Below are 24,368 nucleotides of genomic sequence, written 5' to 3' on the forward strand. Positions count from 1 at the left end.
GGTCTGTAGTTTCCTGAGTCTATTTCTCCCCCACTTTTTTAAAGATGGGAACCACAGCTCTTTTCCAATTGTCTGGTAGTTCCCAATGTTCCAGGATTTTTTAAAGATATGGTATAATGGTTCTGAGATAACATGTGACAGAACTCTGGGATGTAATCCATCAGTCCTGGTGATTTATATTCATCAAGATCAGACAGGTGTTATCTTACCATTTTCTTGCTTATTTTAATTTTTATTTCTAGTCTTGTCTTTTACAGTTATGTTTTTGGTAGGTTGGGCTATAGTTTCTTTTTGCATGAAGACTGATGCAAGAAATGGGTTAACCAGCTCTGCTTTCTCTCTATTGCCTGTTACTTCCTTGCCATCTTCTCTCTTTAGTGGACTGTTTCCTTGACTGTTTCCTTGTTATTTACACGTTGAAAGAAACTTTTTTAAAAAAATACCTTTGACTCTTGTTGCAAGTCTTTCTTCATTCTGAGCCTTTGCTTTCCTGACTTCATCTTTGCAGATTTGGGCTATCTGCTGATATTCTGCCTTAGTTATGTGTCTCTCTTTCCATTTTTCGTATTTATCCTTATTGTCTTTCAGTTTATCAGACAGATCTTTGTGCAACCATGCTGGTTTCTTCTTAGATTTCTTGTTTTTCTTTTTCAGTGGTATTGTGTTGGACTGGGCTTTCATGATCACATTTTTCAGTTTCCCATGCTTCTTGAGTTGCTTTTTCTTTTAGGATTTTTATCCATGGAATTTTTCTTAGGCTCTCTTTGAGTTTGTTAAAATCAGCTTTTTTAAAGTTTAAGATACTGATTGGATTATATTCTATTGTTTGTGTTATATTCTATTATATTGCTATTCTTTTCAGCATAGTTAAATAGTACCTGGTTAGAGTGGGGGAGTTTAATCAACACATAAGATAAAATTAAGTTCAAGAAAGCTGTTTCAATCAAAGAAGTCAAATTGTTTCTATCCCTATAAACTTCCAGTTCAGCTTTTAAGTAAATCTTACCATTTTTCAGAATCTGTATTTTAATTCTAGACTCACTGAGGCTTAGTTTTGTATTTATTGCTGATGCATAATTTCACAGTCACTTTTTAATTTCTTATTTAGATATTTACTTTATGAGAGTAATGTTTTAATTGTTATTGGGCAATAGACAAATGCCAAGGCATGTGATAGCTCTTGGCTAACCTCTTCTTGTCTCAGAGGTTAATTAGGTTCAGGCTTGGTTAGTGTTTGTATAAGAGATTCCCAGGGAATACCAGGGCTGCAGGATAGACTAAGAAATTGAAAACATTGTAGAAAAGAGGGATATAAGCCATTTTCCTACTGCTATTAAGATAGCTGCGTGGATATTTCACCAGGTGTCAAGCTGGTGAATTCAAATATGTTATATTTAGCACATGCATGCAATAAGTAAATATTATATTCCCCACACCAGCAGAAGGATTTGTGATTAGTCCTTGGATTTGCTGGTTTGGAATTATAGTCCAACTGTTTTGGAGATCATCTGGTTATAGAAAGCTATTGCATATAATTCAGGATAGTTGTTTTTTTTTAAAAAAAATATGCATTTCTATTAAAAAACTGATGTGGATATTAAGCTGAATTTTGGAAACATAAAAACAACAACAAGAATAAGCAAAGCCAGATTTAGTGCTGTGTTCAATATCCCTTGCAGGCAGCAAAACGATTGTTCTTACTGCCAGTTGTGTTTAATTTAATAGGTTGTCTGATAGTGATATGTTTGGATCTGCATGGAACTGCTTGCTAATAATGGAGGAGAGCGGTGGACTGAATTGTTAATTTCCTGCTTGATATGGTTACTATAGTTTCCCCACAGTTCTGCTGCATAGACTTTTAGCTTATTAAGACCAAAGGGCCTTGATCAACCTGTTTCACCTTCCTGCCATACAGAGGAGGAGAAGGAAGGGATATTGAGCACTTGCAAGGCCACAATAGCTACCTGGTGCATTCAGTTTTCCGGTTTGTAGGTTACATGAAAGAAAGGAGAGGGACATTTTCACTGTTTGTTGCTGCTGTTACCAGGGTTAGAATAAACAGCCCAGTCCAGTTCAAGTGTAATCTTACAAGTCTTAATTCTGCTGGTGCTGTCATGAACTATGAGTAACATGGCAATAAGAGTAACCTGTATTTTCTAAGGTATCTATGGGTTGTCTGCTTCCTGCTTGGAGCTGCTACTTCAGTTTCCTCAAAATCTTCCATGTGCACTTCTGGTAGTTCTGTGGTTTTCTGCAGATCTGTGGAGAAATGATACCAGAAGGAAATGGGATATTTGAAAGCTAGAACTTTAAGCTACCACTCAAAGCCTCCAAATATCCATAGCTGTGGAACAACTTCCTCGCAATCCTTCATAAGGGCTGTGTGGAGGTTTGTTTTTTTTAATCACATTTTTATTTTTCAAAATTCTGCTTTATCACATGCAGAGAGGACTGAATGTACCCTGCTTTGGCACAGTTGTCTTCCTGCAGCCAAAGAAGGAAGCAGCTGTCTTCCTGGATTTAGGGTGACCCTCCTAGTCCTTTTACCCCATTATGCTGTCAGGGAGGAAGAGCAGAACAGGGACTTGTGTGACCCAGAAGATTAGGATAAAGCAGAAGAAAGACAAGTGCAGGAAGGTGAGAAAAGCACCGTCATCTTTCATTGGTAGCATCGAGAATACCAAGGCTGTAAGCACTAATTGGGAAAATTTACAATACAACATGGAATGTGGGCCTTTCTTTAAACATAGAGATCTGAATGTGTCTGCACACTTATGAAGACACCCGCATTGACTTTTCTAAAATTTGCACAATTAAAAAGAATTCACCTGGATATATTTTCTTGGATAAATTATTGTTCCTTAAGCCTTATTCTTTATGAGAACTATGTCTGCAGAGATTGGTGCATGTTATTTTGGGACATGGTTCATGTGTTGTCTTATGGCTAAACCATCATGAGATGTGTTTGTGTTGTGAAGATGTTGGGCTAGAGAGAGTCATGCCCAGGTTTATCCTAGTTGGGGAAACTCATTAGGTGGCATAAGGCCAGTTTCCCATCCCAGCCTCTTCTGGGTGGCTGTGGAAATAAAAAATTGAAGGGAGATCTTCTCTATGCTCCTTTATAGGTAGTCCTCAATTTACAACATTTCATTTAGTAGCCATTCAAAGTTACAACAGCATTGAAAAAACGTGACTTATGACTGTTTTTCGCACTTCCAACCATTGCAGCATCTTGATGGTCACGTGATCAAAATTCAGACACTTGGCAACTGACTAATATTTATTATGGTTTCAGGTGTCCCGGTGTCATGTGATCACTTTTGGTGACCTTCTGACAAGCAGAGTCAATGGGGAAGTCAGATTCACTTAACAGCCGTGTTATTAACTTTCCAACTGCAGTGATTTGCTTAATAACTGTGGCAAGATAGGTCATAAAATGGGGCAAAATTCATTTAAAAACTGACTCGCTTAGCAATAGAAATTTTGGACTACCTGTGTATTCCCAGAAGAAAGTCAGGGTATTACTCTAACAAATAAAAGTTTTGGATTACCATGTTACTCAACCATTATGGTTTGGTTTAGTTTGGTTTATATTATGCTGTAGTTGAACCTGCTCCTTGGTACTTTTCAGTGAACCATGTTGAAGCAAACTATGGATTACTCTAAATGTAAATTCATTTAGAATGTAGGCATTGCGTGATGGACTAAACATTTAAAATTATTTCCATTTTTTATGGGCAAGCATATGAATATTCAATGGTCTTATCCATGAAACAGGTACTGATAGTCAGGCACATAGAACACATATTACTGATAGAAATTCTCTTCTTGTATCTTCTCTAGTTTCACTAAATTTCAATACTACAGACTATTTATTCATCTTAACCAACCATGGTTTGGCTGTAAGGAAAAGCTGGCTAACCATGCTTTTTAAAAGGGCTGCTTCAACTGACTGGATTGCTCAACACATTAAGATATAACACTTTGTAAACAAAAATACTTTAGTTCAGATGTACTGTAAAAGCCAAAGACTTGTAAATTTTAATTACCGTATATACTCGAGTATAAGTCAACCCGAATATAAGCCGAGGCACCTAATTTTACACAAAAAACTGGGAAAACTTATTGACTCGAGTATAAGCCGAGGGTGGGAAATGCAGCAGCTACTGGTAAATTTCAAAAATAAAAATAATTAATTTGGGAAACGATCTCACTATCTCACGTCGCCTCGGGAAGGGAAAGGCAAAGCGCTTTTTGCCTTTCCCTTCCGGCTGGGGCTGTTGGGAGTTGCTGCCGCCGGAGCGGCCCCAGTCCCGCGTCGCTCGGGAAGGGAAAGGCAAAGCGCTTTTTGCCTTTCCCTTCCGGCTGGGGCTGTTGGGAGTTGCTGCCGCCGGTCCGGCCCCAGTCCCGTCGCCTCGGGAAGGGAAAGGCAAAGCGCTTTTGCCTTTCCCTTCACGGCTGGGGCTGTTGGGAGTTGCTGCCGCGGTGCGTCCCCAGTCCCGCGTCGCCTCGGGAAGGGAAAGGCCACGGCTTGGAAGGCCGCCGCTGGAGCGAAGCTGCGCACAGTCCGCTGCGCTAGCATCGGATCGGGCGCGCCGGACGGTTCCGACCGAGCCCCGAGCGTCGTCTTTGGCGCCCGCCCAGCGCCGCGGAGCTCCCTGTACCGGGAGAAGGGGAAGACCCCCGGGCGGGGCAGGGAGAGGAGCTTCTCCTGCCCGCCCCTCTTTCCGCGCCCACCGGTGTCCCCGCAGGCACCCCCCCCACCCGCAGTTGCCGCCGCTTGAAAGAGACGGGCCGGGGTGGGTAGAAAGGCGCTGGGCGCCCTTGGAGGAGAAGGTCCCGCGTTCGCCTGTCTGCCCACGGATGTCAGCGGAGCTTTGCCGCTGCTTCGTCCGGGGGTCTCTGGGCAAACACGTCCACCCGAGCGGGGCTTGTCGCCTCCGGCACGCAAGGAGCGCTGCCCTCGGATTCCCTGTCCGGTTGCCCCCCTTTTGAGGGCTGTTAGGTATAACATTGATACCAAATATGGTTTGGGTGAATAAATATATAAAACTTAGATATCATGGTTTAAGTGCTTATCACTTTAAGCACAATGCAGCAGGCAATTAGCCGATTAAGGGTGCGGTTAGAAGTTACTATATAAGGAAGCATTAGAAGCTGGAAAGATTACTGTAACTGTGTGCTGCTGCGACTGTAACTGTGTGCTGCTGCGATTAACTGTGTCTTGCTGTGACTAACTGTGATTACTGACTGTGAGTGCCTGTGACTGAACTGTTATTGTTTGCTACTGTTTGCTGATTTACTGCGTAATTCTACTGAATATCCAGCGTTTGTTTCTCTGGAGAGTGAAACCGGAGGAGGAGAAGATATCTTTATCGGCTGATAAAGATATTGCAAGGACTCTTAACTTGGACTATACTAGTGAGTCTTACTGGATGGAAATACTGTGAATGACTTAATGGACTGAATGACAATGCTTAAACTCTAACTGGATTAAAAACTATTTAAACTACAAACAGTGTTTGTGTTCAGTGTGTGTATACTCTGGGGCCCTTCCACTCTCGTTTGGCTTCCTGGCTTGACTACTGCTGCAATACTCTTCTAGGGGTTAATCCCCAAACCCTAACATTGGTTATGGGCCCAGCAGCATAGTCTAACTAACCAGGATATAGCAGTGAGAGTTGGTGTGAGTTGCACATTACTGTAAAAACAAACTGTTTTAATTAGTTTAAAATAGTCAAAATATCTGAAGAGTAATGGCACAAGTAAATTTGTCACAACTGTCCATGATATCCAGGCTGGATGGAACAAACTATGTTTCATGGTCAATGAAATGTAGTTTACTTCTACGCAGAGAAGGATTGTGGGACATTATAGCAAACCCACCAGATGTGAGTAGCTGGGATCCTGCTAATGATGATGATAACGAAAAGTTACAAGACTTTAAACTGAAGAATGAGCAGGCTTTATGCATCATAGGACTGACTCTCTGTGATCAGCAGCTTGTCCATATTCGTGGAGAAGAAAATGCTGCAAACTGCTGGGAGAACCTCAGGAAGATTTATGTTCGGGACAGTGTAGGAGCACATATAAATCTTACACGGAAGCTTTTTCGAACGCATCTTCAGAGGAATGGAGATATGTTAGTTCATTTAAACTGTATGAAGAGCATTTTTCAAGATTTGCAAGAAAAAGAGCTTATATTTAATGAACTGCAACAAGTCTACATAATATTATCTTCATTAGATCAAAGCTATGATGACTATGTGACTTCGTTAGAGGTATTGCCAAAAGAAAGCCTCTCATTAACCGACATAACAGGCAGGCTACTAGAAGAAGCCAGAAGAAGGCGTGAGCGTGACGAGCTGAGAGAAGATAAGAAAGAAGAGAAATTATCTTCAAAGCTTGAAAGAAACCAGCAAAGCAAAGTAAAGCACCGGAAGAAGAGAATTTATCTTCAACGGCATACACAATTAAAAAGTGTTTTAATTGTGGAGGCAGAGGACATTTGGCAAGGTTCTGCAAAAAGAGAAAAAGCCAGAATGTAAAAAAGCCAAAGAAAGCATTTGAACTAGCCACGTTTAGCAATTCTGATGTGAAGAATAATTTATGGGTGGTTGACAGTGGCGCATCCCACTGCATCACAAGAGATAAGACAAAATTTATAAAAATGTCTACAAGTTCTCAACATATATCTCTTGCTAACGGCTGGAACCTGAAAGCGAAAGGTCAAGGTTTTGCACGTTGTCCGTACATAAACCAGGATATAAAAATGTTGTATGTACCGCAACTAAAGTTTAATTTGCTTTCAGTAAGGGTATTAGATAAATTAGGTTATGTAATTACTTTTAAAGATAATAATTGCATAATTGAAAAAGATAACAAAAGGGTAACTGCAGCTTTAAATGGAACATTATATGTATTAGATAATAGTAGGAAAGGGGAGGCTCAAACTGTATTTAATAATATAAAGCCTCATGAAGAATGTATCCATTTATTGCATAGGCGTTTGGGGGCATGTAAATTTTAAAATGCTAAAACGTACAGTTGAGTTATCTGAAGGAATAAGGTTAAAATCTTGTGATAAATATTTACGTTGTAATGTTTGCTGTGAAGATAAGAGCAAAGTATTGCCTGCAAATAGGTTAAATGGTTTCAAAACAAAAGAACCTTTAGAAGTAGTATTTGCAGACATCATAGGTCCAAAGAAACCCAGTATGGGGGTGCTAGATATATACTGAGCATTATGGACCATTATTCTAGATATGGGTTTTGCTATTTAATGAAAAGCAAAACTGAAACATATCAACATTTTTTCAATTGGCTTAGGTTTGCTGAAAGAAAGTCTAAACGGCAACTGATAACCCTGGTGACAGATAATGGTACGGAATTTATTAATAACAAATTCCAGAACAGACTTAAGGTAGCTGGAATAGAGCATAAGAAGTCTGCTCCATACAGGCCAGAACATAACGCTTTTATTGAAAGAAGAGGCCAAACACTACAGGCAATGGTTAGAACAATGTTAAATGATTCTGGGTTACCTGATTCTTTGTGGGGGAGGCTACAATGTGTGCTAATAACATATTGAACAACGTTGTTAATACAACAACAGGTGAAATTCCATTCACCAGATGGCATGGCAGGAAACCTGATCTAAGTTACCTGCACACATTTGGTGCACCAGCATGGGTGCATATTCCTGCACAACTCAGAAAAAAGGGCAACATAGAGCTAAAAGATTTTCTTCGTTGGTTATCAGGCAAACCATAGGGCATATAGATTTTGGGAGAAAGGCACATCTAAAGTGTTATGTAGTGCTAGTGCCCAATTTCTAGAACATGAAGGATGGGAGAAATTAGAACAGGATGCCAATAAAGATGTAATTATTGAATCCTATAGAAATCCCATTAGTTATCCCTGTAACTTTAAAAATAAAGTAAAGAGACAAATACAGGATGAAATAGTGCCCATAAAGGAAGAAACAGATTCAATAGCTGAACAGGATGAGGAAGATGAACAGGTAGTAGTTCAACAAAGTCCTCCTGTAAGCCCTGTAATTCCCAGAAGAACTACACGTATATCTAGACCGCCTGATAGGTACCAGGCTAACACAGTGTGCCAGATTAATCAAGTTCCTAATTCTGTTGAAGAAATTAAAAAGTATCCTAATAAGGAAAAAGAAAAATGGTATGCAGCAATGAATAAGGAACTGAATTCATTAAGTGATATGAAGGTGTATGAAAATGCCAAATTACCTGTAGGAAAGAAATCCATTGGCTGCAAATGGATATTTAAGGTAAAAATAGATAAAGATGGTAATTTAATCCATAAGGCAAGGTTAGTAGCCCAAGGTTTTAGGCAGAATGCTAATGACTATGATGAGGTGTTTGCACCTAGTCTTAAGGCAGCAACCTTGAGGGCAGCTTTAGTGTGGGCAGCTAGTAAAAACTATATAGTTAACCATTTAGATGTGGAAACTGCTTACTTGCACCCCATTAAAACATACTATTTATATGAAAAAACCTGTTGGTATTAAAAGTGAAAATAAGGATAATAATGATTGTTGGTTGTTAAAGAAAAGCCTCTATGGTCTTAAACAATCAGGCTATGAATGGAACCAGTATATTGTAAAGGAACTAGACAATATAGGATTTAAAGCTGGTTTAGCCGATCCATGTCTGTTTAAGAGGGAGACAAATGGGAAAGTATCATTATTATTACTATTCACAGATGACATTGCATTGATAACTGAAACTAATGATGAAGCAAATAAAATAATAGCATCATTAGGAAAGAGAATAAAGATCAAGCAATTAGGGAGATAAAGAAGTATCTCGGTTTGAATATAAAGAAAACACGGAAAGGTTTTAAGATATCTCAGGAAGATAAGATAAGCAAATTGCTAAAAGATTACAAGATGGAGCTTTGTAAGCCAGCTAAGACTCCAATGAGTCAGGAGTTTAGCAACACTGATGTACAAAGCCCGGAGTTTGATAAGGTGATTTATCAATCTTTAATTGGTAGTTTGAGTTATATTAGTAATTGGTCTAGACCAGATATATCGTACTGCGTGAATCAGTTGGCTAGATTCAATTCTGCACCATGTGAAAGACACTGGATTGCAGCTAAGAGGATATTAAGATATCTTAAAAAGACAATGAATTATTCATTGTATTTAGAACCAAAGGGTGATTTAATTTTGAGTGCTTATGCAGATGCTAGCTTTGCATCAGAAAGAGACACTAGAAAGTCGACTTCAGGAACAGCCATAATGCTGGGTAAGACATTAATAGGCTGGAAGTCAATAAGACAACAGCATATAAGTTTGTCTACTATGGAGTCAGAATTCTCCTGTTTATCATTGTTATGTACAGAATTAATAATGTATAAACAAATGTTAATTGATATAGGTATAACTGTAGATTATCCTATAATTATATATGAAGATAATCAGGCAGCAATTCAAATGGCCACAAATATTGGAGTAAAAACAAGGAGCAAGCATACAGATCTAAGATACCTAAACGTGAGACAATCTGTAAGAAGTAAGATGATTCAGCTAGAGTACTGTATGTCGGAGGACAATTTAGCTGATAATTTTACTAAAGCCCAAGGTGCCACTAAGCACCAGGAGAGTTGTGAAAAATATGGGATTAGATTGTAAAGGTATTATATATTTATTTCACCCAAAAGGGGAGTATGTTAGGTATAACATTGATACCAAATATGGTTTGGGTGAATAAATATATAAAACTTAGATATCATGGTTTAAGTGCTTATCACTTTAAGCACAATGCAGCAGGCAATTAGCCGATTAAGGGTGCGGTTAGAAGTTACTATATAAGGAAGCATTAGAAGCTGGAAAGATTACTGTAACTGTGTGCTGCTGCGACTGTAACTGTGTGCTGCTGCGATTAACTGTGTCTTGCTGTGACTAACTGTGATTACTGACTGTGAGTGCCTGTGACTGAACTGTTATTGTTTGCTACTGTTTGCTGATTTACTGCGTAATTCTACTGAATATCCAGCGTTTGTTTCTCTGGAGAGTGAAACCGGAGGAGGAGAAGATATCTTTATCGGCTGATAAAGATATTGCAAGGACTCTTAACTTGGACTATACTAGTGAGTCTTACTGGATGGAAATACTGTGAATGACTTAATGGACTGAATGACAATGCTTAAACTCTAACTGGATTAAAAACTATTTAAACTACAAACAGTGTTTGTGTTCAGTGTGTGTATACTCTGGGGCCCTTCCACTCTCGTTTGGCTTCCTGGCTTGACTACTGCTGCAATACTCTTCTAGGGGTTAATCCCCAAACCCTAACAAGGGCGATGGCAGTAAACTGTTCCCGTAGCAGCGGCTGCTCCTCTTTCCCGGCTGGGCTGGTGAACGAGGCTTCGCAGGGCACCTTCGGCTCAGCAATTCTCTCCGCCGGAGCGGCCCCAGTCCCGCGTCGCCTCGGGAAGGGAAAGGCCACGGCTTGGAAGGCCGCCGCTGGAGCGAAGCTGCGCGCAGCCGCTGCGCTAGCATCGGATCGGGCGCGCCGGACGGTTCCGACCGAGCCCTGAGCGTCGTCTTTGGCGCCCGCCCAGCGCCGCGGAGCTCCCTGTACCGGGAGAAGGGGAAGACACCCCCCCCCGGGGCGGGGCAGGGAGAGGAGCTTCTCCCGCCCGCCCCTCTTTCCGCGCCCACCGGTGTCCCCGCAGGACGACCCCGCCCCGCAGTCGCCGCCGCTTGAAAGAGACGGGCCGGGGGTGGGTAGAAAGGCGCCGGGCGCCCTTGGAGGAGAAGGTCCCGCGTTCGCCTGTCTGCCCGCGGATGTCAGCGGAGCTTTGCCGCTGCTTCGTCCGGGGTCTCTGGGCAAACACGTCCACCCGAGCGGGGCTTGTCGCCTCCGGCACGCAAGGAGCGCTGCCCTTGGATTCCCTGTCCGGTTGCCCCCCTTTTGAGGGCGATGGCAGTAAACTGTTCCCGTAGCAGCGGCTGCTCCTCTTTCCCGGCTGGGCTGGTGAACAAGGCTTCGCAGAGTTTGGACTGTATGGATTCAATCTGGATTGGGATTAAAATGATTCTAGATTTACTAAACCCCAGTTACTTCTTCCTGGCCTGTCCCCTTGTTGGAGCCAACAGTGGTTTATGGTTCACTAAACCTTGGGGTACTTAGTGGGGTGTTCTGCTGAACTGTGACTGAAGCAGGCCAGTTACTTCTGCCCAGAGCACCAAGGAAAGTATCAGGATGCGGCCCAGGACCTGCATTTCAGGGGGCTCCCCTGGCCCTGATTAAAAAGCCAGATCTGAGCTGTGTTCAGACCAGCCTTTGCACCCTCGCCCTCTCTTTGGTGGGAACTACTGGGTTCTCCGAAGAGGGGTGGGGGCTGTTTTTGGCTCTGAATGTTATCACAACTTCACGTGGGTTCTGTCCTCCTTCAGGGCGGTCTGAATCAACCCGCCAGGCCAGAGTTGTAATTTGTTGCCTGGCTTCCTGCAATCACAACTACCCCACTACTCCAGGGTCAGATGGAGCAGAGACCTCATCAGGCTGGCCTCTCCCCCCCTTCTCAAGAGCCTGGAAGCTCTTCATGTCCTTCATGTGCAGCCTGGAAGAATGAATGACTTCCAAAGCTCTGGGGTCCATCAGGCCCCTGTCAGGCGCAAGTCCCAAATGGGGGTCAGGGTGTCCCTTCTCGGGAGGGCGTGAGATTGCACAAGAAGCAGGAAAGAATCCCAGAACAGCTCCTGCGTAGTCACGTGTTCCCTTTTCCCCACCCTGGTGCTCCTCTCAGGTTTGCTAAAAACAAAACCACCCGGGTGACCCTCCTGCCTTCTGGAGGGCACAGGCGCCGGCAGAGTCCAGAGGGGAGCGGCGACCGTCCGGCTGGCAGGTGGGACTGCGAGCATTTGGGGGACTTGGCTGCCTCAGGACCCGCATCCCTGCTCTCCTCGAGGGAAGCACGTCTTTCGCTCTGTGGCGGAGGAACCAGCCGGCAAGGCAACCAGGGGCGCCTCAGGCGTATCAGCGAGAGGGACGAATTCACGGCTTTGGAAGGCCGGACCGGAGCCCCCTCCCCCCAGCCCCTCCGGGCAGAGGGGCCGGCCTCCCGGGACCAGCCGCTCCAGCGGAGAGAATTGCTGAGCCGAAGGTGCCCTGCGAAGCCTCGTTCACCAGCCCAGCCGGGAAAGAGGAGCAGCCGCTGCTACGGGAACAGTTTACTGCCATCGCCCTCAAAAGGGGGCAACCGGACAGGGAATCCGAGGGCAGTGCTCGTTGCGTGCCGGAGGCGACAAGCCCCACTCGGGTGGACGTGTTTGCCCAGAGACCCCGGATGAAGCAGCGGCAAAGCTCCACTGACATCCGCGGGCAGACAGGCGAACGCGGGACCTTCTCCTCCAAGGGCGCCCAGCGCCTTTCTACCCACCCCCGGCCCGTCTCTTTCAAGCGGCGGCGACTGCGGGCGGGGGTCGCCCTGCGGGGACACCGGTGGGCGCGGAAAGAGGGGCGGGCAGGAGAAGCTCCTCTCCCTGCCCCGCCCGGGGGTCTTCCCTTCTCCCGGTACAGGGAGCTCCGTGGCGCTGGGCGGGCGCCAAAGACGACGCTCGGGCTCGGTCGGAACCGTCCGGCGCGCCTGATCCGATGCTAGCGCAGCGCTGCGCGCAGCTTCGCTCCAGCGGCGGCCTTCAGCCGTGGCCTTTCCCTTCCCGGCGACGCGGACTGGGGACGCACCGGCGGCAGCAACTCCCAGCAGCCCAGCCGGGAAGGGAAAGGCAAAAGCGCTTTGCCTTTCCCTTCCCGAGGCGGCGGGACTGGGGCCGCTCCGGCGGCAGCGACTCCCAACAGCCCCAGCCGGGAAGGGAAAGGCAAAAGCGCTTTGCCTTTCCCTTCCCGAGGCGGCGGGACTGGGGCGCTCCGGCGGCAGCGACTCCACACCATTTTTTTTCAGAGGGAATCTGACTCGAGTATAAGCCGAGGGGGATTTTTTCAGCACAAAAAATGGGCTGAGAAACTCGGCTTATACTCGAGTATATACGGTAGATATGAGTTTAGTCTTTTTCTACCATCAATTTTCTGTTTCTATATATGAAATTGTTCTTAGCCTTACTTACAGTCAACTAATGCAATACTTAACTTTTAGTGAAGGGGGGAATTCCCCAGAGTCTGAGAAAAGGGAGTGCATCAACTTGTGGTTCACCCTCCATTTTGCAACCACAATTAAAAGATGGCTCTAATTGCAGCTCCACCTCTCCAGCATTGGTCATGATATAAATGACAATATGAATTGTTGCATATTTTGCAAGCTTTTTAACAGTAGTTTTTTTAATATTTGCTAGAACAAATAAGTACAACCCTTAAAAAAAAAGGGACCCTGTAGTCTTTCAATCTTATCTTATTTATTTGCAAAAAAAAAACCTCAACAACAGCTAACATCTGTTTAAACTTTAAAGAAATAACTGATGAGTAATAAAGAATAATGATCCTGTTAAAAATAGAAATGTTGGAACAGCAAACAAACATAACAACTAATAATAACAGATTCAAAGTGAATTAAAACTCTAGGAACAAAATAGAAAGTTATAATCAAATCTTCTGCAAAATTAAACAATAGGTTTGGATACTGATGGGAAATTAGTATTATTTAATATTAAAAACTCATTAAAATTAATATTAGTATTATTGCTTTGGTAAGACCACACTTGGAATACTGTGTCCAGTTCTGGTCAAAAAAGAAGTTGATGACATGATAGCAATCTTCCAATATTTGAGGGGTGGTCACAAAAAGGAGGAAGACAACCCTAATCTCCAAAGAACTTGAGGGCCAAGACAAGAAGTAACAGATGGAAACTTACCAAAGAGAGATCTAACCTAAAACTAAGGAGAAATTTTCTGATAGTGAGAACAATTAACCAGTGGAACAGCTTGCCTTCAGAAGTTATAGGGGTTCATCACTGGAGGTATTCAAGAAGAGATAGCCATTTGTTTGCAATGATATAGGTCTCCTGCTTAAGCAGAGGGTTCGACTAGAATATTTCCAAGGTCCCCTCCAACTCTGTTATTTTTAAAAAAGCAAGTATTTTTGAAAAAATATTGGAGATGATCACAGAATAAACTAGCATTTTCTTTCTGTGGCTATCTTTTAATTTTCTACATCATCTTATGATAAGGACATTGACACATTGCATGCAGCTATGTGGAGTGATTTTTAAAACTTACAAATGAGTAAACAGGTCTGTCAGGAATGTGTAGATCGTCATGATTTACAAAAGGTCCATGTGGCAAAAATCTATTACATTGCAGCTGCCATGAAAGGTCTCAAATATGGAATACACAGATTTGGTTATGATAATGCTAAGCTAGCATTTTAAAATTATGGTTTATTGATCAAGCCATAATGGTCTGTTTCACCCATAACATTAAACTATACAGTGAGTAGATTTATACAGCAAACATGTCAGGTTATCTATAATCCAGACCAGTGGTGGTATTCAGCAGGTTCTGACCAGTTCTGGAGAACCGGTAGCAGAAATTTTGAATAGTTCAGAGAACCGGCAAATACCACCTCTGACTGGTCCTGCCCCCATCTATTCTCTGCCTCCCAAGTCCCAGCTGATTGGCTGGGTCTTCTTTTGTTGCCCTGCACAGGAGAATGGAGCTGGAAAGCAGGTTAGTGGGATGGGGAGGGAATGGGATTTTGCAGTAACCTTCCCCCAGGAGTGGCGTGGAAATTGAGATTTTGCAGTATCCTTTCCCTGCCACACCCACCAAGCCATGCCTACCAAGCCATACCATGCCCACCAAGTCATACACACAGAACCGGTAGTAAAAAAATTTGAATCCCACCACTGATCCAGACCAATATTATAGCAAACTGTTATGGGTAGCTATAATTTAATTCAAATATTTCAGCAGATCTGCGTCAATAGGAAAGAATTATGTTTGCTTTCTATGTAACATGGCTTGCACTAGAAAAACCTATATCCATAGTTGACTTACATCTCATTCTCATATTTGTTTCTGTAGGCCAGAAATGTGCACAATGGCGAGTTGGCTGCAGTTAAAATTATCAAACTAGAACAAGGTAAGCTTTTCTCTATTTTCTAATGGTACTGAATTGGTTTTCTTTTTCTTTTTTTCTTTTTTTGTAAATTTTATTTGAGTTTTCACAAAGAGAAAAAAAATACAAATAAAACATCTTTTTTGAAAGCAGCATAATCCCAGGTTGCATTTCTTTGTACAGACACAAATTCAGGTTCATGCTCATTTTTATATTCTATTCCATATCTTATTACCATTTTACATTTTCTGCACAGCTTCTCCCCTCTTTTAATTTTCTCAATTTTATTTTAATTATCTCATCTCAATTCAAATCATTGTATTTATATTTTTTGTCTGTCCTGTTTCAATTATCTATTATCTTTTCTCATTAAACAAAATTTCTCCTGTAGTTACTGATTGGAGTATGACACTTTTATATCTTTTCCCTAAAGTTGTAACATTCAATATAATACATAACTTCCATTCGGATTCTGCTTGGTACATTCTTAAAATACACACTGTATTCTTAAAAAAAGAAAAAAAATATAAATGTATATAATTAAAACAACATTCCATTCCAATTCAATTCTAGCATTAATATTAATATTCATTAAAGTCTTAACATCTTTAACATTACTTTTCAATTAAATATCATACTTCTATGGGAACAATTATAAGCTTTCCATAGTTAATTCCCCCCCTTCACTTATATTTTATAAGACATTAACTAATTAAAATGTTCCCGTTCCTTCCTAATTCAATTTTCTCATTTACTTTATTTCACTTATTTTATTCACAAACAATTCACTAAATTACACTAACTATTTTATCCCTCATTTTAATCATACGTTGTTTCCAATTTTCTAAAGTTATTTCTATTACTAATATAACAATACAATCTTATGTACCTTTACAGAATATCTTTTTCAGTTAGATTTTCACCCATTATCTCTAAATAGGTCCTGTTTCTCTATATCTTGCTCCGGACCTTTGTAACTTCTTTTCCTTTCCTTCTTCCCTCTCTTCTTTTCTCTTCCCTTTTTACCCCTTGTCTCTCTACCTCTATTTCTCTCTTCTGTATTCCCCTTTTCTGTTGCTTTCCAGTATTATACTTATTTTTCGAATTATTTTTCTTTTCTTTGGTTGTTTTTTTAAGTCTTAAATTCTCCATTCTCTTTCCCCCCCTTTCCTTTTTCTTCCCCACATAGAATTACTTGTTCATTAAAGATGGCTTCTTCTTTGTCCCAGTCTTCTTGTTTTGCAGTCTTTTCTTGTTGTTTCTCATAGTTCCAAATCTCCATTTCTAAGAATTGAAAAACGAAGCCAAAAGAACCCTTCCCTTCTTGTGCATCTTCTTTGTACTTTTTAAGTTCCATTTTCAATTCATCCAGAAGTGGTGCCGTTGTATAAATTTTTAAACAACCACCCGACTGATTTTAGTCATTCAAATATAATAACCAAAAATCCAAAGATCACCAAATAATCCAAATACACACAAGCTGTTTCTTTTTTGCTCTTTTTTTTCACTTTCTCTTCCTGGGGTTACTATTTAGTTGCAAAGTTTCAGTTAAAATGTATCTTAGAAGTCTTGTTGAAGTTTTACTTTAGATTCTTTTTAATTCCAGGCAGTCTCCTCCCTCTTCCAGATCCTGCCGTTATTCTTTTTCTCTCCCTTCCTGCTTATGAAAAAGAAAGTTTTTAATGTCCAGAAATCTTTATTATCCCTTTGGCATTTTGTTTTATTTTCAGCTTAATTGCCTATTAATGTCAAAGCGGATTTTTCCGATTTCTTATTTAAGTCTCTTAGTTGTCAGTATAGGGAAGGAGAGAGAAGAAGAAAAAAAGCCAAACCTTTTCCTTTTCACTTTCCTTCGCTGCTTCCGACTCTTCTTTGGGAGCGATGTTATTTTTTGTAAGTTTAAATTCCAGGGTACCTTGGTTGTTGCTTTCACAATTTAACCCGGTCAGCCAAAACTTTCACTTCTTATCTTCCTCCTGCACATTCTTTTCCGGTCGAGTTCTTCTTTGTGGTGGCCATTTCTGACCACCGCTACAACCGCCTTCGGGAAAGGGAGTAATGGCCAGCTGAGGAGGAGAGATGCGGCTCTCCTCGACCCTGCTGGCGGTCTCCCCCCTCTTCACCACCTCTATGAGGTGGCTTAGCCCCGAAACGGCTCGGGGCGCTGTAGCGGCGAGCCCAGACAGAAACCGCGCACGATCCCTTCAAACCAGAAGTATGAATTGGTTTTCTTAATCACATTGCTCATCAGATTCTTATTCCAAAGAACCCGGAGCCGTTCGCCCTTTTCTTCAGTTTATTTCTTTCAGCAGTAACCCTGGGATAAGAGCCAGTCTTTGAACAAAGGTCAGATACCAAAACTTAAAGGATACTTCAACAGGAATTAAATGTGCCCCTCCCTTCAGTTCTAGTGTTTGATATCCTGTGCCACATTTTTGGAGAAATATTAGTCTGGAATATTTATTTGTTTGTTTGTTTGTTTGTTTATTTGTTTATTTATTAAATCAAGCAATTATAAGATAACTAGTATAAGTATAAACATAGTTATGAATACATGAAATGGATACATATAAGAAGAAAAAAATAGGACAGGGACGTAGGCACGTTGGTGCGCTTATGCACGCCCCCTACAGACCTCTTAGGAAAGGGGTAAGGTCAATAGTAGACAGTCTAAGATTAAAGTTTTGGGGGTTTGGGGAACTTGTTAAACAGAGAGCAAACCCCATGTTCCTCCAATTTCTGTTTTATTATTATCTTCTACTTTGTCTATCTGTTATGACTGAATTGCCCTGATTTTTTTTTAAACATGGCTTACTAGTTGCAGTCCATTGCAATCACATTTTTTTAAAGTTAAAGAAAATCAGATTTCTTTCCAGTGTAATACAGAACATTGTTAACAATTTCAGATTGTTTTCTTTTGAGGGGCACAACATCTGGATCTTAATATGAGTTAAGACCCTGGATTAATGTTTCTCAATTTTCAAGAAGCATGGACCACTAAATAAACAATCAGAAATTGCAGTGGCCACCCAATCAAATAACACTGTCTCTCCATTTTTGTTTTTAAGAGCATGAGAGTTCACTTTTTTATGAATAACAATTTCACAGTGGTTGTATTTGTGTATGTCTTTCCATCTCTTCCCATTTTAAAGACCTTTTAAAACCAAAATCTATATCAAAAACATAAACCCAAAATTTGCCATTTTAATTATATATCTCATGCCATAACGAATATTTAAACACATTCTAGTAAAATTGTTTTTAATGAATGGATGAGTCAACCTTGAGTGCATCGAAATCCTATTTTTAGACGTTCATTACATTTCTTATTCACACTTTTTCCTTTCGGATTGCTTGTGTAAAATCACTTAGTAAGAACATTGCACTTAGTTCACCATTTCCAAGACTATAGGCCTCCAGAGTGACCTGGCCTTAGGGGCAAATGCTGGGCTTACTGGTTTTATACGGAACCTTAAGACATCATAATCTGTTTAATTTACAAACCATTCTCAATGTTCTGTAAATCCTGTCTATTTTCCTTTGGTTTGTCCTTACTTATTGTTGATTGCAAACATTTTAGTTCTGCAACCTGCTGACTGAGTGTGAAACCAGACTGGGGGTGTGGTAGGCAAACTGTGTTTTGCAGTGGGTGGGGGAGCATAGGGAATGGTGCCACCTGATGTAGAGGTGCATTGGAGAAGATGTTTCCCAAGGTTGCAGACTAGCTGAGGTTTTGGCTTTGCTGCAGTGCCAATCAGTTAACCATGTCTTGCAGCTATGCAGATTGAGTGGGATGACAGACTCCTTCAGTTCATTCAGAAAGTAGTTTGGAACATCATTCTGATTGAATGGGAGATAAACACTTCATTATTTTTACAGTAGTTATATGTTTAGTCTGAAAAAAATGTATTTGTTATATATTTAGTCTCTAAAATTTTACTTCATTTTTCAGCCAAAGGGCCTAACAGAACAGCTTGCTTGTGGAAAAAGAATAACTGCAAGAAAAATAGTTTCTATCCCTAGTCTTACTGTCCCAAAGCCACAACATTAAAGGAGAAAAATGAGGAAGTAAGAAGAGTACTCATGTATATACATGGTTCTTTCAGTGCCCAGATGGAATGGAACTGTCTCAAGGAGAAGCGTAGGCAGATTATGATTAAATGCTAGGAAAAAACTTCCTAATGATAAGAATAATTTGAGAATGAAACAACCCTGATTAAGTCAGAGGTTTAGGAATCCAGTCTGTCTGTGATGCTTGAATTAGGATTTCTGAACTGAGCAGAGACTGATGAGGGCATTTTATGAGTCAAACAGTTTCTCATAGAAGTGCTCTGTATTCAGATCTGGAGCAAAGATGTTTTAGATCCAAATACCACCCACTCCTAGGCTGTCAAACAGGCCTGCTGATTTGTCCTTCTGCTAGCAGCTTCTATTCTACAAGGGTTGGGTATTTGCCAGGATGCATGCACAATCAATTGCCATCTGCTGACTGGAATTAAAACTTATTTTAAGCAGCTGCAGCTGATTAAAATTGATTTTGCCTGAGCAAAAGATTTAAGGGGGCAATGTTTAGAAGATGGGCCCAAGTATTACATGTAGAAGGCAAACTCTTTGCGTTTACCTGAAATGCCCTAAAGTGGGAATAGAGAAAAGCCTGAGTTGATGCTGACAGTTTTTGTATGACATGCTGTTTTAGCATTGAACCTAGTTGGGAAACAAATCTGATGAAAGTCTGGTAAAAGATCAAGTTAATCACCTTAGCAACAGCTCCCTCTGCAGTCAAGGCCAAATAGCTCACCAATCTTTGTATTGCTTGAGACTTCCAGTTTATTATTATCAGCAAACAACATGAGCAAAAACCATTGTTTAGGTATGAAGGATTCTGTTTCATAGCCTCTCCTTTATCCCACATTGTGTTTCTGGGGTACTAAGAAGTGCTTAACAAGTAGAATATTAATCACTGAATTAAGAAGCTACATCAGACTGGGTAGAGCAAGTAGCCTGTAACAAGCTTTGATTACAGAATGCAGCCAAAGGACTCAGCTAAATTCTGAGTCATAGTTTGGACTCAGTGGAGACAGCCAAACCAACTATAATGTGGTTTAGTTATTATGTAAACACAGAATTGTGCTGACAAACCACTAGTTTAACTTTAGAAAAGTCAGATCTTTTTAGCTTGCATTTTAATCTGACATATTTTCAACTCCTCAAACCTGTATGTCAAGAAGTTTTTTAAAAGTTACTGATGTGGTTTGTAACTTAAAAATAGGAAATTCAAATGTCTTTTTCAACATGAGGAAAACGTGTGCTTAAAAAATCTATTGGATAAAGGTGTGCAAATGTGTAACATATTGAAGAAAACTGATTTTAAAAACCCTCTGTATATTGAGGAAACACATATGTAAAAATGAGCATATTTTATAAAAAGTGCTTATTAAAAAATCTGGTGTTATGAGATCTTTGAAGTAGTCCAGTTCAGGAAATAGATTCTTCAAGAATGGCTGGAGATCTATTTTATTTGAAGTAGGCTTTAGCAATAGAATCTGGAAAGCTTAACTATGTTTTCCTTTCCCTTCATATACTCCAGGAAGTTAAAGCAGAGCGAGTTTGAGTTTGTCCAATGTTTTCTTAAAATATGGACTGAAAATAAGTTTTGTAACCATTACCAAGTAGTTTCTCCCACCTGTGGTTTTCCACTGGCATAATATCTGAGGACCAGGGAGACCCAAGTTCAAATCTTCCATCAGCAACAGAGATTCACTGGACGGTTTTAAGCCAGTCGCTATTGCAAGAGAGTGGTTGGGAATGAGGGAGATTGATTGAACAAGATAAGTGTTATGTATGGTTTGTGTGTCTTGTGCTTTTGGAGGAAAGCTAGGCTATGAATCTAACGAATACCTGAAACAGAGAGAAAATATCAGAATGATAAGAGTTGAGATATATATCACAATGGAAGAATGAGAAACTGAGCAAATTGAAGTTGAATTTAGTACAGAAGGTTATCTTTGGTGTTCATAAGTAAGGTAATTTGGTGGCAATTCTGCTTTATCCTCTCTCATTTTATTTCCTGTTCAGGCATTCTATACATTCTTATAATTTTCTCAGGCAAACATTGTTTTTTCTTCTTTATCAGCATATCTGTATGTGCCTCAATGTGCATATATCCACAACACACATCTACAGTGGAACACTTTTCAATTCCAAAAGCTTCAGGCTTCATCTTAGCGTCTGTCAGATCACCAAAATTCCATGTGTGATACCTATTTTGAAAAAAACACCAGTCAATTCTTATGGCATTTTTGCAATATGCGGGTTGAGATTTTGATTACACAGCTCAGGAAAATCATACATCATTCCCAGATGTCAGAGATGAGCATGACTTGTGCATAACAATGTTACTGTAAAGTTTGTTACTGATTGCCCCAAACAGGTTATTTTTCTTCTTCTTAATGCACCCTCAGATTATAAAGCTGCTGATATGCTGTCCAGACCTCATATTGGAAGCCTCAAGACTTCCTCCCTTAAAACAACTTTGATATAGTTTAACATGTATTGTTATAGTAGCTATTGACCAGTAAGAAATAACACACAAATATTGTCATCCTTATTGGGTGTCTCCAGGGGTTGATATCTTCCGTATTGTTTGATCCTTTAATGGGATTTGAACTCACACTTGATGCCTATACAGTGTGTTTAGCTATAGAGCTGTTTTGGCCTCTCTGCCAGAGCTTGTAGGAAGGGAGGTCATCTTGCAGGAAGCTATATAAGTATGCCTTCTTTTTTACTATTGTTTGTACTATTTCACAAAATTTTCTCTAGTATGAGAGCATATAGCAAAACAGAAGGTTAACCTATAGCAGGGGTGTCCAACCTTGGCAACTTTAAGACTTGTGGACTTCAACTCCCAGAATTCCTCAGCCAGCAAAGCTGGCTGAGGAATTCTGGGAGTTGAAGTCCACAAGTCTTAAAGTTGCCAAGGTTGGACACCCCTGACCTATAGCTTCTGTAAGTTGCTATCATTGCTACTGACCAACAGAAAGCACTGACCAATCACATAGTGCCTTCTACTGGTCAGTAGCAACCATAACATTCATTATCAGAACCTTCATAATGTATGCTACAGGGGAAACCCCCCCAATAATAATTGATTCTTCTCAAGAAATGTGAGGACAGGCCAGCCACTACTATGCATATTTGAGTAAGGTAGCTCCTTTTGAGTGCCATCCTGCTCAAGCAAGCCCTACTCTCCTGTCCCCTGGACATTGTGATGAGCAACCCCCCACCATAAAGAAGAGCAGTATTGCATCTTCCCACTTTTTGTTTAGACCGGGGTCGCCAACCTTTTGGACTTCAGGGACCACCAAAGTCATAATTTTAAATCCCGCAGACCAGAGACCCTGGGAAAATCCCCAAAAAAGTTTTCAGGAAAATTTCCCAACCTGTTTTCCTACCAATCGATCATTCCTTATTTGGGACCGCAGGATACCGTCTCCAGCTCCGATCTCAGGGAGAGAGAGAGAGAGAGAGAGAGAGAGACTTTGGCTTCATGCAAGGAAAGCAGCAGAAGTCTTTCTTTCTCTCCCCCAAACTCCGCCAGAAACGAGTCTTTGTGAGACTTGTCACACTGGCGCAGCCTCTTGGAGCAGGATGCCTTGCAGGGTCCCAAAGACTCATTTCTGGAAGAGTTTGGGGGAGAGAAAGAAAGACTTTTGCTGCTTTCCTTGCATGCAGCCAAAAGGAGAAGAAGAAAGAAGCAGCAAGAAGCAGCCGGGTGGCCAGGCCAGGTGCGTGGGGCGAGTGGGGCAAGTTCCCCCCTCCGCCCTTTCCCCCCTCCCCTCACTACCTCGTGTTGTTCACAATGCGTCGCTTGTGTTCCTGCGGGCCATGTGGGCAGTGCAACCTTGTGTTCCCGCGCAGCCTGGATTAATTACTTTGGGGGGTGCTTTGGGGTGACATTTCTCTGCGGACCATCAACATTTTCTTGTGAACAACCAGTGGTCCCCGGCCCACTGGTTGGCGACCACTGGTTTAGACCAAGATCTTAGCTGAATTTCTTAGAGAATAAGGCTGGTTTTACAGCAAGAATGCTGTGTAATATTTCCCAACGATAAGAGTGAAATAAAAGCAAGGTCTGGAGATTGGCATAGTATCCTGTCTTCCCTCTTAAAACCTATTTTAATAGCTTGCTGTCATTTTAGTAGCCTGCTATCTGTGTGTTTGGCTTTAGATCTGTGTCTGTCATTTATGAGTTTCCAGAGCTGATTCTCAGCCAGTTTATTTGTTGGTTGGGCCTGAGCTAAAGAGGTAGATTCCTCAGTTACAAGTCTCGGAAATGTAATGGGGGGAGAGTCTCAACGGAGTCTCTGCATGTGGTTGGGCCATCTTATCTGCATTAACCATCAGCGACTGCTTGTTCTCTTGCACAGATGTGGGATTTACAACTTCCACATCAGGGTTTGTGGCTTCCAGTCAGACCTGGGCCTCCTATCCTCCCACAGCACCTCATACTTTAAAAAGAAAGTCTGCATAATAGCAAAGTTGACATGGTAGTATCATTTCCCCTCTAGGTTATTTATAGGGTACTGTCAAGATATGTAGAATTTTACAGACACAAGGGTAGAGCACAAACTGTAGAAAGGTGAGGGAAGAAGCCATAGTTTAAACAGCAGAGCTTCCATTTTTCATACCTTCCGGGCTGCAAAAGAGAGAAGCGCTTATCTCTGTCTACTTTGTCTTTGAAATGCATTATTCTGAAGCCCGCAATGTTATTCCCCATTTATCTTTTTTCCAAACACAGGTAGTCCTAGACTTATGACCACAATTGACCCCCCCCCTTTTTTTTTTTGGCAGGATCCCGGGATACGTATATTCGCCTTCATTTGTGAACGTTTCTTTTGCTAAGCAAGACAGTTGTTAAGTGAATTTTGCCTCTTTTTATGACCTTTCTTGCCACAGTTGTTCAGTGGCTTCCCTATGGGCTTGACTTGTCAGAAGGTTGCAAAAAGCGACCACACAATCCCAGGACATGGCAACCATCATAAATATGAGTCAGTTGCCAAGTGTTTGCATTTTGATCATGTGACCACGGGGATGCTGCAACAGTATGAAAATGGTCATAAGTCCCTTTTTTCAATGCCGTTGTAACTTTGAATAGTCACTAAATGAACTGTTGTAAATAGAGGACTACCTGTAAAAAACAAATCTCAAACATTCTAGTCTTTTCTTTTTTTAATAATGTTTATTGAAAGTTTCAAAAAAATATTTTAAAAAAAGAGAAACATGATCTCACATTTTTGCAACATTTTCATAGTAGT

General features: G+C 41.2%; 1 protein-coding gene across 2 annotated transcripts in view; it reads left to right on the top strand.

Annotated features, from left to right (window-relative positions):
- MAP4K5 (mitogen-activated protein kinase kinase kinase kinase 5) overlaps positions 1–24,368 on the top strand; it is a 109,037-nt gene that overhangs the window by 32,995 nt on the left and 51,674 nt on the right. For both annotated transcript variants that reach the window (XM_087952444.1, XM_087952445.1), the window contains exon 3: positions 15,021–15,078. In XM_087952444.1, coding sequence (XP_087808570.1) covers positions 15,021–15,078 — 58 coding nt within the window. The remainder of the gene's footprint in view (positions 1–15,020; positions 15,079–24,368) is intronic.

Source organism: Notechis scutatus, chromosome 1 (genome assembly GCF_049901735.1).
Source record: "Notechis scutatus isolate UNSWTSFEM ecotype Mainland chromosome 1, rNotScu1.2, whole genome shotgun sequence".
In the NCBI taxonomy this organism is placed as follows: domain Eukaryota; kingdom Metazoa; phylum Chordata; class Lepidosauria; order Squamata; family Elapidae; genus Notechis; species Notechis scutatus.